At 34.8% G+C, this 15,566-nt stretch overlaps 1 protein-coding gene across 7 annotated transcripts in view; it reads left to right on the forward strand.

Annotated features, from left to right (window-relative positions):
• The window catches only part of kcnip4a (potassium voltage-gated channel interacting protein 4a), a 144,060-nt gene extending 128,533 nt beyond the window's left edge, over positions 1 to 15,527 (forward strand). For all 7 annotated transcript variants that reach the window (XM_056761313.1, XM_056761462.1, XM_056761177.1 and 4 more), the window contains exons 2-8: positions 2,508 to 2,632; positions 10,685 to 10,754; positions 11,127 to 11,197; positions 12,100 to 12,207; positions 12,295 to 12,399; positions 13,083 to 13,145; positions 13,339 to 15,527. In XM_056761313.1, the coding sequence (XP_056617291.1) occupies positions 2,508 to 2,632; positions 10,685 to 10,754; positions 11,127 to 11,197; positions 12,100 to 12,207; positions 12,295 to 12,399; positions 13,083 to 13,145; positions 13,339 to 13,386 (590 nt within the window). In that variant the 3' untranslated portion in view covers positions 13,387 to 15,527. The remainder of the gene's footprint in view (positions 1 to 2,507; positions 2,633 to 10,684; positions 10,755 to 11,126; positions 11,198 to 12,099; positions 12,208 to 12,294; positions 12,400 to 13,082; positions 13,146 to 13,338) is intronic.
• The last annotated feature ends 39 nt before the right edge of the window (positions 15,528 to 15,566 follow it).

Raw genomic sequence — 15,566 nt, forward strand, 5'->3', positions numbered from 1 at the left:
CTTCTTTGAACAGCTTGGAAAAGCATAAATTGATCAGATAGCCCCTAAAATGGTGTATTTTATATTAAGAGAGGTTTTGCACAACATTAAATATGTAAGTTATATCACACGTGCAATAGTGCCACAAAATGGTTGTATTTATACAATAGAATTTATACAGATTATTGCTTTTAAACAACAGTTCTGTTAACTTGAACATAACATTGTTTCATATTTGGCTTTTTTTTCTGCAAGGCTATTTTGAAAGGAAGCCAAAGCGTTAAGCTTTTGTGTTGCCTAGCAATACGCAGCAATTGTTTTGCTAAATGTTGTGCTCTCTTCATTTCTAATGAACATTTGTTAATAATGGTAATAGGTGCCCCTTTAGAAAATTGCATTGCATTAGTATGCAAATGTATTCCTTAAAGGGATACTTCACCCAAAAATGAAAATTCGGTCATCATTACCTTACCTTCGAGTTGTTCCAAATCTGTATACATTTCTTTGTTCTTCTGATGAACACAGAGAAAGATATTTGGAAGAATGCTTATAACCAAGACGATTTCTCCCCCCATTGAGTCCCATAGTAGAAAAAAATCCAACGGTAGTCAAAAGTGCCCCAGAACTGTTTGCTGTGCTACATTCTTCAAAATGTCGTTTTTTGTGTTCAACAGAGTACTACTATGGAAGTCAATGGGGGACAAGATCTGTTTGGATATAAGCATTCTTCCAAATATCTTTCTCTCTGCTCATCAGAAGAACAATGAAATGTATACAGAGTTTATACAGGAACAACTCGAATGTGAGCAAATGATGAGAGAATTTTCATTTTTGGGTGAAGAATCCCTTTAAAGGGATACTTCACAAAAAAATTAAACTCACCCTCATGAATTTTTACATCATCTGAAAGCTAAGGATGTACGAGTTGTTAGGATAAGACAATATCTCGAGATACAACAGTTTAAAACTCTGGAATCTGACGGAGCAAAAAAAACTAAAACATTGAGAAAATGGCCTTTGAAATTGTTAATCAGGGGTGCTGTAGCAGGACATCCACTAAGGGACATAACGTTTTTATATATTTAAGGTAGGAAATTTACAAAATATCTTCATGAAACATGTTCTTTACTTAATATTCTAATGATTTTTGGCTTAAAAGAAAAATCTAATTTTTGTATTTTACAAACCCTGGTTTGACCAAAGACTGGTTTTGTGATCCAGGGTCACAAATGATCTTCTTTTGTGTTTGACTGAGTAAAGAACGTCAAACCCATTTTTAACGATATGTGGATGAATAAACGCTGAAGGACTTTTTCTTTCTGTGTTATCTATCTCTTTAAATGTACATGGATAAAACTGTCTCCCAAATGCATAAATGTAAAAAATCAAGAATGCTATTGATGAAAACATGCCGTTTTCGTTTGACATAAAGTACAGCTGTTAAAGAGATACTCCACCCAAAAGAAAGTTCTGTCGTGAATTACAAGTTCTTCCAAAACGATATTTTTGTTCTGTCGAACACAAAGAAAGATATTTTGGTGACTGTTAGCAACTGAGATTTCTGGGGTAGTCAAAAAATGGTAGTGAGAGGTGCCACACAACTGTTTGTTTTCCTAAATTCTTCTAAATATATTTTTTTGTTCTTTTAAACGTACCCATCCTACTATGGTAGTCAATGGTGACCCAGAAATCTCAGTTGCTTACATTTATCCAAATAACTTTCTTTGTTTTCAACAGAACAAAGTAATTTATACCGATTTGGAACAACTTGAGGAGGATTAATTCATGATAGAATTTTATTTTTTGGGAGGACGATCCCTTTAAAAACTTGGTAATGACGCTACGATTGCTCTGTTGGATTTGAACACTGAATGTCTAATAAATTGGTTCAAAGATGAGAAAAGGCAAACTCTGGATGTCTGTGTGTATGTCAGATGTGTCTGGCAACTGGCTGATGAGACGTCTGTGGATCACAGGGTCACATGTCAGCCATTAGTCTTCCACGCTTCAGGTGTCACGGTAATCGCTGTGCCACACAATAGCACACGTCACCTTCCGTTGACTAATGCTTAGAGACTGTCCCTGCCATCATTTTATTGGCTGTGAGGATTAGTCATTATTGTGAAAGATTATTTAGCCTTTGGGGTTGTAAATAATGTGTACATTTTGCTTGATGAACGAAATGTATTTCAGTAGGTATCTTCCAGAAATATAGTCTTTTCCGGGGTTTAAATGTGAGCTGTAAGCTTTTGTAGATTTAAAGCAAATGAGATTGAAACCGCGAGGTGCCAGAAGTCTGTGAAGATCAGATTTATTGAACCGGGCAGTTTTAGAACAGAGTGGGTTTGTCCAAAGTGCTTTGAATTTAGTTACTGTGGATGTTTGAAATGAGTTTTAAATTGTGAAGAAAAAGTGTGTTGAATGTAATTGTCATGTCCAGTATTTGATCAAAAAAAGAACGGAGGATGTTTGTACTGACGTCTCCGATCTGGGGTTTATGACGTTGATGTTGTGCCGTTTCTCTACAGATAGTGTCGAGGATGAGCTGGAGCTGTCTGCTGTACGGCATCGACCAGAAGGTCTGGAGCAGCTGGAGGCTCAGACACGCTTCTCTCGCAAAGAGCTTCAAATCCTCTACCGGGGCTTCAAGAACGTAAGCTGATATTCAAACTGAGTGTTTAAGTTTGACTTTCTATTTCTTTGACAGTTATGGATCGAATTGTGTTTGAATGTTAACATTTTGTTGTGAGCGGCTTGTATGAAGGTTTGCTGTAGACCACGGCAAGCTCAGCAGTAAAGCTGATATCACGCTTACTGCAATAATCAGGTCACCAAAAGGTCTCTAGAGTGGCCCTTCGGCACACTTGTCTTCTGTCACCTCTGCTGCAAAACGTAATGAGACAACACCAAATTAACTCGACCCAAATTGTCAGGTGACAAAGCATGAGAGTGGGACATGAGTCTTCATTATCAGACGCTCGGAGGAAGAATTCAAACCACACGCAAAGAAAAACACACGTGCATGTTTTATGGGGACTTTTATTAGCTTGATGACTTTTATCCTGTACAAACGTTATAAAAAAATGAATAAAAAAAAATACACTAACCCTTTCTCTCAACAGGTAGTGGTCTAGCTTTTGTTGAAACCAGTAACTTTGTATTGGCACCTAATGTATTATGGCTCCTGTATGAACTATCGCTTATTGCTCCTAAACTCTTTGTAAGTCGCTTTGGATAAAAGCGTCTGCTAAATGTCTAAATGTAAATGTAAATGTAAATGTTATATTTCCTAAACTCCATAAACATCATGATTTTTATATTGTACTGTATATTCTATCCCCAAACGTCTCTTAAAGCGTTACTTTGTAATATAGGCTTACGGTTCCCCCATGTGGTTGATAAGCGCAATTGTCTGTTACCAGTGTCTTTAATACCGTCGCTGTATAAGCTCACACAGCGCAATACACAAATTTGTTTATTAAGCTAACGGAGCCGGCAAATGTTTTTGGCACATAGAGCGCTAACTACAAAGTACTCAAAACAAAACGCATGGACAACCCGTTCTCACTCCCGACTTGTCACATATTGACGCTCGGTCAGCGCCCTAAGGCATCACTTTTGGACGCGCAGGGTACCCCTTTGGCGTTGTTTTTTCTAAACTTAACCCTAACCACCTCTCAGACATATCAAACAGAATAAAGTACAGTGACAGGTATTTATTGCACAAACTGACCAAAAGCATTAGAAAATATAACAAACAACTCGTTTCGAAGACCTTTTTGCACCAAAGCCGTACGATAACTTTACATGAAGATGCCCTGTGCGGGTTTTAGCCATCAGGAGCTTTCTCGCGGCAGTAGAATTCGTCAGGTTAAGAGTTGTTATACCACTGAAATCATTTTGGAGACATTATTTTAAGGTCGAAAAACTACATAGTGTTGCTTTAATAAGTACGTTTACATGCATAAAATAAACGGGTATCTATTATAAATCAGCTTATAAAAGAAACCTGTATTCACGTGTGCAGGCGATGTAGAAAAAACGCGTTTACATGGAAGTTTAAGACTTGTCAGGTTTCTCGCGTGCAGGGACGTCACCATCGATAGGCCGTCTAGACATAAAAATGCCCCAGGAAATCGGTCAGAAGCTGTATTTTTATATCTCTTTTCAGGTCCTGCATATGCAACAATAAGTTTGTCATTTTACCATTTGCATGATTCAAGAGAAGACTTTTATACATTATTTTACTATTACTTCCGTTTCAGACTTTTACTGTTAGTCTGTCAGACATGCGCACATAAACAAAACTGAGAGAAAACCGGTCAAGGCGTTTACATTGGAATGCGAATTCAGAGTAATTTGCAAAAAACTAAACTCGGGTTTGCTTACACGTTTATGACGTTTTCCCGATAAAAGAAAAACCTTTTACGTGTTTACATGCACTAACTTGTTATCAGTTTATTAGGATTAATCGGAGCAAGACTGTGCATGTACATGGACTCAATGATACCATAAAAACCTCATTCAGCTCATTCACATCTTGCATTCTCTGTAGCTCACTTTGAATGATTCAATGATCTCTTGTATTCGCTAGTGACTGAAAAGTTCAATAGCTAAATGAATTGGTTCAAACAATTTTGGCGAGAGCCTGAGGCGGCACGACATTTGACGGAGGCGACCGCCACCAATTTCTCTATGCAGGAAAAACAATAGTTTTACCATGATATGACCAAAAACATTCTTTCACTCAACCTTCTTATGGGAACTTGCCTAAGTTTATTATGCTGTACAAATGCTCATGACCAAAATAAACTTGGATCCAGAAAATATTTGCAGCTGACGTTATGCTAAAATAATGTTGCATGTGATTCAGATTTTTCACTTCAGCTGGTTTTCCATGACTCGCTTAAATTACTGGTGAACTCAAACCCAAACATGCCAAATAACCTTTCCCTGGTTCTCTGCGTGCGAGAGAATGAATACCATGCTCGAGTAAGCTGAAAACATCTTTTAAATCACAGACTGTGTGTCTAAACACTGATAATGAAGCTCCCAGAGTCTTGATAATGTTGAGGAGACTTTGGTAGTTGAAGTAAGCGATTGCGTTTTGATCAGCGCTGTGTCTTTAAGATGGTAATTACACAAGGTCTCTCTTACGCTGTGTGCACAAGAGACGACGGATGACAGCATCGCAAAACAATCCCTTTTAATTAACCCGAGTTCACTGTAACAACACAACTCATGGCGACAGCCGTTTGATGTGAAATGTTACATTAGACTAAACAACTTGCTGTTGGGGCATTCTTAGGTACAGTAATTGGAGTAAATGTTTCGATGGGATGCTTTTTGGACTATTTTGGTTGTACTTTTCAAATCTCTTAAAAATGTAGGGATAAAGAATGCTGGATAATTGCTCTTTAGCCGGGCAGATTATGGAAGCGTAAACATTTTTAAATATTGATTTATGCCTAGGGAGGAAATGTATATGCAGAAGTGGCTAAAAGTGATGCCCAAAATTGCGTTCACGCTTTATTTAAATATTTGGTAACACTTTAGTATAAGGACCAATTCTCACTATTAACTAGTTGCTTATTAGATACCTATTTTTAGCATATTGGCTGTTTATTAGTACTTATAAAGCACATATTTAACACCATATTCTACTTCCCTAATCCTGACTAATACCAAAACCTAACAACTGCCTTACTAACTATTAATAACCAACAAATTAGTAGTTTACAGAGGCAAATGTCATAGTTAATGGTTTATTAATACATAGAATTGGACCTTAAAATAAAGTTTGAGCAAATATTTTATTAAAGATTAGATGAAGTATTAAAACTGTTATCTTCAGAGGTGTATACAGACTTACATGATGAATGTTTTTATTATCTTAGAATGAGCTATTTTTATACACCCCGGGTCCCCTTACTAGGAATTCTCCATGTTGTTTCTACACTTTAAAAAATGATTTGTTCACCCAACTTAAAATTGTATTTGTCTTGTTGCTTTGACTCAGTCAAGTTGTATATACATCATTTTCGAACTATTTTCAACTCAAAACGTTTAGTTAACACAATTGACGCAATAAGTTGACCCAACAACTTATTTCAAGTCACTTGGACTTAAAAACCATGTAACAAAGTCAACATCATGGTGATCAGTGATTCCTTGAGTTGGGCTCATCACCCTTGGTTTTCATTTGTAAGATGTACTTTAAGTGTGTGCTTTTAAAGTACATTCATTATGGTAATGCCAATTCACTGAGCTCATCTGGATCGGTGCTGTGCTACTGATAAAAATAGCATTATATGACCAGGGAGTTTTTATTTTATTTTATTGCAAAAAAATATGAAAATAGGATACAAATAAAAACTTAAAGTACCGCAGAGCCTAGATACACACATACATCAAGAATCAGTGTACAAGTCTCAACAATGCTGAAAATCAACAAAAGAAAATGTCATGCTGCAAAGCATGCTGGGTAAAATCATAGTACAAAGCCCATTCATGATTCCCAGCATGCATTGCAGTTGATCTGTTTATCTGAATTAGTCTGTTGATTGTCACCGTTATTGAGATTCATACACTGATTCTTGATGTCTGTGTGTGTCTGAACTCTGCTGTAGTTTATATTTAATTTAGCATCTTTCACAAATCTTTCTAGACATCAGAATGTAATTAAACTCCCCGATCTTATAATGTTCTTTCAGCATCAGCAGAATAGCACACAATCTAGATAAGATCCGTGTGTCAAGCTACGGGATTATGCCAATTTCAATGACCACCAAGCAACACCACTTGATTAGATTGTCATATGCCTTGTCATAAAAAATGTACGTTGTCACAGCACGCAAAAAATCGTAGAAAATACTGAAATAAGTTGACTTCAATAAGTTGTTGGGTCAACTATATTAATTGTGTCAACTAAATGTTTTGAGTTGAAAATACTTAAGTTTTTATTGAGGTTCTCTTCCACACGATCATTTCTATTTTCTGAATGGATTTATCTGAAAATGTATCAGTTAGAATAAGCAACACAGCACATTGGTTGCTAAAGCGTTTTTGCCTACAGTGTTGAAGAAACACTGTAAGTCTTTGAATTCTCCTTCAAGGTTTTTTTTAGTAAATACTGCCGTGAAATATTGCAATCCATGATAGGTTATTTTTACATTTGTAACCGATTGTCAGCCGTATACAGTATACAGTATATATAAACACATTACATAAGTTGGGCCTCCAAAGCCCCTTTATGTCCTATAGTGTATGTACAGTACTGTATGTCTCATGGGAAAACCGGAATGAACTAAAAATGTAAAAAGGCATCAATTGAGGTAAAACACACACATATACCTTAGTGGATCTTACTGTTTTCCAGACAACTTGATAAATGTAGCAAAATAATAAAATAGCCTCACCTGTATAGATTTTTGTAGGTCCTAAACGCACGCCCAGTTATTTAAAGTCAGCTCGACATAGTTATAATACGCTAGGTTGGCATCAGCAGGTGTAATTCACACAGGGACAATGAGAAGTTCCTTTTGAGGTCAGGCCTTCATAATAGGCTTCATATATCAAAGATCTGATTCACATACACTTTTGGATCCTTTTGGTATGCCAGCAAACTTTATTTAATCTTTTTTTGGAAGAATATTTGAATGTGTGATCTAAGAACAAACCCCCTCAGTGCTGTGCTGTTCTTGTCAAATTCTGCTTCTAGGCTCGACTCTTTCCCAGCTCAGCAAACCACCTCTCAGTGCACTAGTCCTTCTTACTTAATACACAGCCAAGGGAAAAGTGTAATGAGTTTTTTTTATCTGCCTCTGAATGCCAGAGTTTTTTTAAGTTTGATAATTTCATATATATATATAATTTCCTCAGAGCTTTGCTATGAATTGTTACAAATGCCCGCTTTATAAAAAACAATTTCAGATGGACTTCGATGGGTTAAGTTTGTACGTTAAAATGAACATTTATTCAAAGTGACTATAATATATATCTGCAGAAATAAATAAGAGACCATTTCAAAAATTATTTTCAGTTATTCTGAGTTTACTGTTCATAAGTAAGTGAGTCTTTAGGTCAAATTATCATCTTTTGTCTTATTCCGTGAACCGCTAACAATATTTCTCCCAAATTTAAAATAAAAGCATTGTTTCTATTAGCATTGATTTGCTGAAAACGAAAACTGGAGAAACTATGCTATGAATTATTTCAGACTTCAAATACTGCTTCAGTATTTATAATAAGTTCAGATTCACTTTTAGCTATTACAACAGTAATATTTGTACATGTATTTAGGAAAAGTCCAATAAAAATGTGATAACCTTGATTTTTATCACAGTTTTCTTGTGTCTTGACATGCTGTCAGTCTTTTACATTGCTGTTACATGACTTTGTCACTCCTGAGGTTTGAGTTTGTTGAAATTCAACAGACACTGGACTGGAATAGCCACGATACATCTAGAAATATGGAATGGTCTCTTAATATTTTCTGTGGCTATGAGATACCAAAACCATCTCCTAAAACCACTGAATTAAAATATGGTGACACATCAATGATGTCACCTCGAGTCATGCAAGTACCCTGAAAAGCAATCTATTGTGTTTTAAATAAATCGAAATTCCGTTTTTGTATACAAACCCCTCCCTATTCCTGAAACTACACCTAAATAAAGTGGATAGTGGAGTTTTCTCAGAATAGTCACTTCTGGTAGAATATAACTGAAGTCTCTTCCCTGTGGATTGAAGGTGTCTATAAGCAATTTTAAGCAATTAACTCGCCTGAAATAGTTTCACTTTAAAAGCACATTTTATAATTGCAGCGATTGGCAGAGCATCAGCAGTACAGCAATAGAAATCACCTTCAGTAACTAACAATCCTTTGTACCAGTGATACAATCTCATATTACAGTCTAAATCCGGAGGTTCAACTGACACGCTTCCACCAGATTGCCTTTTAAAATTCTTCTAAGCAGTGAATTATAGGATGTTCCTTCGTTTTTTAAAGCTAATTCTTATGACATTTACAATCTAAGCCATCTATACTGCAGGTGGTCACCCTTGCAGGAAAGCAAAGATGCAAAAGGCCCGATTCACATTTACCATCTAAAACCGCGAGCCGTGTCACTTTCTCTTTTCAAATGACCTGCGGTGCACAAGCGGTACTCTGAGCGAGAGAAACCGGCGCGGCTCGCGTTTTCCATGCGGTTTAGACGCTAAATGTGAATCGCCCCTAAGTATTCCTACACTTTAGCTCAATCGGTTCACTATAAAAAATAAAGGTGCTTCACAATGCCATAGAAGAACATTTTTGTCTAAATGATTCTATAAAGAACCTTTAACATCCGAGTAACCTTTCTGTTTCATAAAAGGTTCTTCGTGGTAAGAAAAGGTTCTTCAGATAATAGATGGTTCTTTAAAGAACTGTTCTTTGTGGAACCAAAAAAAAGTTTTTCTATGGCATCGCTGTGAAGAACCTTTTGAGCATCTCAACGCAGATGTTGTGTGTTTATACACAAATACTGATAAAAAAGTGCTTAGAGTTATTATATATATATAGTTTTTATTTTAAAATGCATATTTATATATTTTAATATCTTAAATATTTCAAAATTCTTCTTTTAAGTTAATTTTATTAACATTTTTAGCAATTTTGTTTAGGCATACAATTTTTCCAATAATTTTAGGCCAATATTTTATTTGATTTCAACAAACAGAAACATTTTCAAAGTTTTAATTTTAGTAAACTAAAATAACCTTGCTATACAGGAAGTCACTTTGGATAAAAGTATCTGGCAAAATGCATAAAGGTTATTTTCATTTCCATATTCCGTAGTAGAAATCTACAGAAGCACAGTACTTTAATGTATCAAAATGATAGGGTGCATGGGTCACATACAGTACAAATGAACACAAGATGATTTTTTCATCTTTTCAAACTGAATATGACAAGTACTCTTTATAAATCTAAACATAATTTAGATTGCAGAGTGTACTTTAATTCCTTCCACAATATAGTTAAAAAGCATTAAAGCTTTCAATTATTTTGCACAAGGACATGAATTAAACCGATACTGCTTATTTGGTACATATAACATTTCAAATTAGAGATATATTGGCGTCTTCCTGAAGACAAAGAGATTGGGTTTTTATGCTTTTTTTGTTGTCAAGGGAGATGGGAACAATATGATTTTATTTTTCAATGGTTGTCTTACGCTGATAATGGCTTTTGAATCAAAGCCGACGTTCTGGTTGCTATAGCGTCAACCACCATCCTGTTATATGTTGACAAATATGAGAAAGATAAAATAACAAACCAGACATATCGTAAACCTCTTATGATATCGGCGTGGTTCTCAGGTCTAGAAAGCATCACCTCTGAAGAGCCGTCTTTAATAAACCACAGAAAGCACATCAAGCATAAGCCAAGCGTGACAGCTTCCTGGTTCCTCACAATCTCTCCAAGAACATTTATTGAGAGTGAAAGACCACTTTGCAGTTGAAATGGAGCTCTTTGTATGATTTCATGTGCAGTAGAACCATTGCACAATTTCAGATTTGGGACATTTAAGTGTAGAATGGACAGTGTGTGTTGTGTGCATTATGTTATTTTCTCTTATCTGGATTTACATGAACACAATTGTTGTTAAAATGACCCAACAGTAACATCTACATCACAAAACGCCTTTATCTGTGTTTTCAGGAATGTCCCAGCGGTGTGGTCAACGAAGAGACGTTTAAGGATATTTACTCTCAGTTCTTCCCACAGGGGGGTATGTGTATTTATACTTGCATGTATTGTATTCTGTACATTTGCACTTTTACATAGTAATGATATCTGAACGTAATGCTTTTCACATCACATTACGGAAGATGGTTTGTGTACATGCACCATGCAGTTTAACCACATTTAGAAAGTAAACAGGTTTATACATCTTATTTTGTCAGGTTAATGACTAATGACAAATCTCTCTCATGGCTTTATTTACTTTCAGCACATTTACATACGCACACAAACATACCGGATTATTCTGTATAATATTAGGAATGCACGCTTATGCAAACCCTGTGTTGTGTTATGGCGGTAATGACATTTGCTGTGATTGATAATAAGTGATAAGGCTGTTTTCTGTTTACTTTCTCAGATGCATCAACATACGCACATTTTCTCTTCAATGCATTCGACACAGACCACAACGGCTCCGTCAGTTTTGAGGTAATAATTCCAAAGCGAGGTGTTTAAAGATGGTAACATCTTTATTATTGTGTTTCGTTGTGCCGTTTCCATTTTTTTATTGTTGTTATTTAGACTTATTTTAAACAAACATAATTTTGCCAAGGATTTATTGTATATGCATTACCTCATATTTACTGAGACTCCTTAAAATATTTGTACATCAACGGATCACACCGCAGATGAAATGAAACTAATGAAAGCAAAAAAGTGATCTGTCGTGACTACTAAAACGTTTAATTCAAATGCATTCTTTGATATACAACTTTAACTCTGAAATCTAATTGAGTCTATTAATCAAAAGTTCATCAATATGTCAACTACCTATTCAAAGATAATATCTAAATAGAGATAAACAAGGATTTAATTCATAGCTATAAATAAACATTGCTTGTCTCCATCAATACAATATTAAAGCAACTGAGAAATCCTCGTCTTGTATTTAATAAAACTTAAAAGTTTGACCTGTAGCAGTTTAGCTCCAGCTTATCTTTATTTTGTCATATCATATTAATTAAAATCTTAAGCACTCATGCGGGAGCTACAGCTTGAAAAAATGAAGTAAATTAGTTATGAGGTTATTAAAAACGTTTATTTCCTTTTACATAAGAGAAATGTGCAATGCACACACTAAATTAGTGATATCCATAATATCACCATTAAAATACCACAAGGTGTCGTATCATCTGAAAAAATAAGGCAGTTTGCTTGGCAGAGGAATCATGAATCACGTCTTAGCTGTAAAATTCATATACTGTACCATCAAGGCTTTTCTCTAGATCATTTTTGCAAAATTGCTTTTATGTTACGTGTTGTTATGAACCAACAATATTCGTTTTCCTCCAGCTAATATTTTCATGTTGTTGTCTTGTGTTGAATAACAGGATTTTGTTATGGGTCTTTCCATTCTATTACGAGGAACGATCCAGGAGAAACTTAACTGGGCATTTAACCTGTATGATATTAATAAAGATGGATATATAACAAAAGAGGTAAAACGTTAATAATTGAATATTGTTTCAATTATCACAATGCATCGCTAATGAAAATATTTGTGTCTTTTTGGGGGGATTGCACAGGAAATGTTAGACATCATTAAGTCCATCTATGACATGATGGGAAAGTGCACATATCCCATTCTTAAAGAGGACACTCCACGACAGCATGTGGAGATATTTTTTCAGGTGAGTCTTTTTTTTTACATTTAAAAAGATTCAAATTTTATTTTATTTATTTTTATATATCATTTATTATTTTCTATTTATTTTTATTTACTTATATTCCTAAAGAAATATTTTATGTAATGTATTATTTATTTCAGTTTATTATTATTTATTTATATTCAACAATTGAATATTTTTATAAAAGATTCACCCTCAGAAAAAGTTTATTCACGTGCAGTATTTGTACACTTGTTTAAAACTAAAAATGTCAAAATATTTTATTTTACAAAAATGCAGTATACTTATTTTACAATATAAATAAGAATGAGAAATATACTTTGTCTGTACTAGTGTACTCAAAGTTGACTACTGTTACGCTTAAAGTATACATAAAAGTACAGTTTTACCAACTAAAACGTGGGCCGATGTTGCCCCAAGTAGTAAGTAGAAACAGTACACTTACAATTATACTTTAAAATATACTTGACCTTTACTTAAATATGCTTAAAAGATGAATGTGAAGTATACTAAGGGCAGTACTAATGCAGATATTCACATTGAAAATGGAGAGACATGTTTTCTAGTCAAATATCAAAATATAGTGAACCAGTCTTTGTTTCTTAAATAGATTTTAAGCAAGAATTAATAACCTCAATGACAATTCGCTTGATGACATAACCGTTTGACCCTTGATGTTTTGACAGAAAATGGACAGAAACAGAGATGGAGTGGTCACTATAGATGAATTTATAGACTGCTGCCAAAATGTAAGACTCTCCTTTCTTTCATGGTATAAACACTCCTTCCATGAGCAGAGCGTTTATAAAGAGAGAAAACATCGTTGTATAATGTAACTTCAATGGCGCTGCTGCGTAATGTGTTGTCCCGCTGTGTTTCAAACTACACTCCATTAGTCTCCACACGTGAAATGCCTTACCTGTGCTTGTTTGTTCCCTACAGGATGAGAACATCATGAGATCAATGCAGCTGTTCGAGAATGTCATTTAACATCTGAATATAGACTCTGTCTGGCCAGCTCATATTATCACCTTTATACTCCACAAAATCCTGATGACATCGATGGTCTTAAAATCCATACAACATTTTTAAAATCAACGAAATAATTATTTTTACATTTTTTGTCATATCCGTTACTTGTAAAAATATTAAAGACTTTATTTAGCACAGAAATGTGCACAATTCCTGCAACATTTCTGGAAATGTATCATTTAATCCGGTTTCTATTCTGAGGTCATGTAACATGTAAGTAAGAGGAATACACATTGTTCGAAAGATGAGTTTCCCCAATTGTTAAGCGTTCACCCAACTCGATTGAAGTTACTATTGTTTTTAACTTGTGGCACAAGACAGATACATCACGAATATATAACATGCAGTAGATTCCCTCGAGCATTGTGAAGCATTTACATGCCTGCATTTACAAGCACAGTGAGAAATAGTTCAATCTTCTTTCTGTTAAAAGAGTACAAACGTGTAAAACCTTTACATGTCTACAGAACCATTCCAGAATGTTCTTACTGAGTGAGTGAGTCCCGCCAAACAAATCAAAAGTAAAATGAACACAATGACGAGCAAAATATTTATCTAAAAATATTTATGTATTTTTTATTTGCCTACTAGAGTAAATATTGAAAGCTACAGGTAGCACTTCAAAGCACACATTGTATTTGTCTTAGGGATTAAAACACACAAACAACAATGCTGCTTTTATGTATCTTTATTTCCAAGTCCTCGCAAGAATTGTCACATATCCTGCTATTATTTTTACATTTTTTGGCACTGTATCACCATTCTCAGAGCAACAGAATGAATATTTATTTATTAGGATATCAAGCACTCATGCAGTATACATATTTATTTATTTTTCTGCTGTGACCCTCAGTATTTGTGTGTCTGCAAAGAACGTATATTAAAGTCAGAGGAATGTTGTGTCAGTCTCTCTCGTCTATGAGGCCGTATAGCTGTCTTTCAGTGTCCATCATTGATATGTATTAACCCATCATGTTATGTACTTGCTTTTAATTTATTGTGTTGTTTTTTAAACATCACTGTTACAAAAATAAGTAACTAAATTGAAATCAATGCTTAAACACATCTACATTCTACTCTACATGTGTCTATCGTCACCATCTAGTGGTAAATCTGCTCAATCACATCAGATAAATTTACACTTTATTGAATATTAGAAATTGAATTCATACAAGAACACCGCCAACATAAACTCAGTATTTACATTTTCCAGCACTGTTTTAATATCTTGCACCAATCTTCAGCTTCAGAATTTTTTCTCACTTACTGTAATGTGAAAAGCAAAAATCTTTTTCAAAGATAGGAAAGGGAACTTCTGAAGAAGATAGCTAAACTAAAGATAATGTGTCAGACAATATATATTATTGATTTATGACAGAGATTTTAACTGTATAAATGTGCAAGTCGGATTGAATAGAAATTAATATGGATTTGTATTTGAAGCAAGATTTTATCCATTATAGAAGTTTCCATAATTTATTCGCAAACATGAATAAAAAAAGTTATAATAAAAGTTATTTTCCATATGTTGCTCATTTAAACTGAGACTATGGGCTTCATGGTTATATGCTAGTGTATCATTACACGCTCCCACAAACACTTGAATGTCTGTCAAATCACTCTATTCGTTTTGCAACCTGCATGTGTGACTCATATTAGCTTATAAACGGAAACAATTTTTAGAAATCCAGTGCCTTGATTTGTCAACGCTCATCCCAAATATATCTTAAAGAGTCAATCATGGCTTATCTCAAACGCTGAATGTCCTGTAGTTTTCACGTTTCTGTCTTTTCAATGCAATTGCAACATTGTTGGTCCGTTTCTGAAAACCAAGCCATGTTTGTTGCACTCGAGCCTTGCTGTTGCATTTGAGTGTCACGAATCCTCTTTATGACGTAGAAATTTCCCATTTAAATGATGCGACACTTTGTAAGCGACGTGGGAAGCCGACAGCTGCATGTTTAGTGAGTGAAGGCATCACGGATGGCTAGAGATGACTGGAGCAGATCTAGTGCTCAGTGTGCAAATCTCATGCTTATATGTGAAACTATAGATGATCGAGTTTTGTAAAATAGAATCAATAAAGTGATCAGAATGTATATTGTTTGATTGTATTCTTCATGTCTCACTGTTTTAAA

The sequence above is a fragment of the Triplophysa dalaica genome, chromosome 1, assembly GCF_015846415.1.
Source record: "Triplophysa dalaica isolate WHDGS20190420 chromosome 1, ASM1584641v1, whole genome shotgun sequence".
NCBI lineage: Eukaryota > Metazoa > Chordata > Actinopteri > Cypriniformes > Nemacheilidae > Triplophysa > Triplophysa dalaica.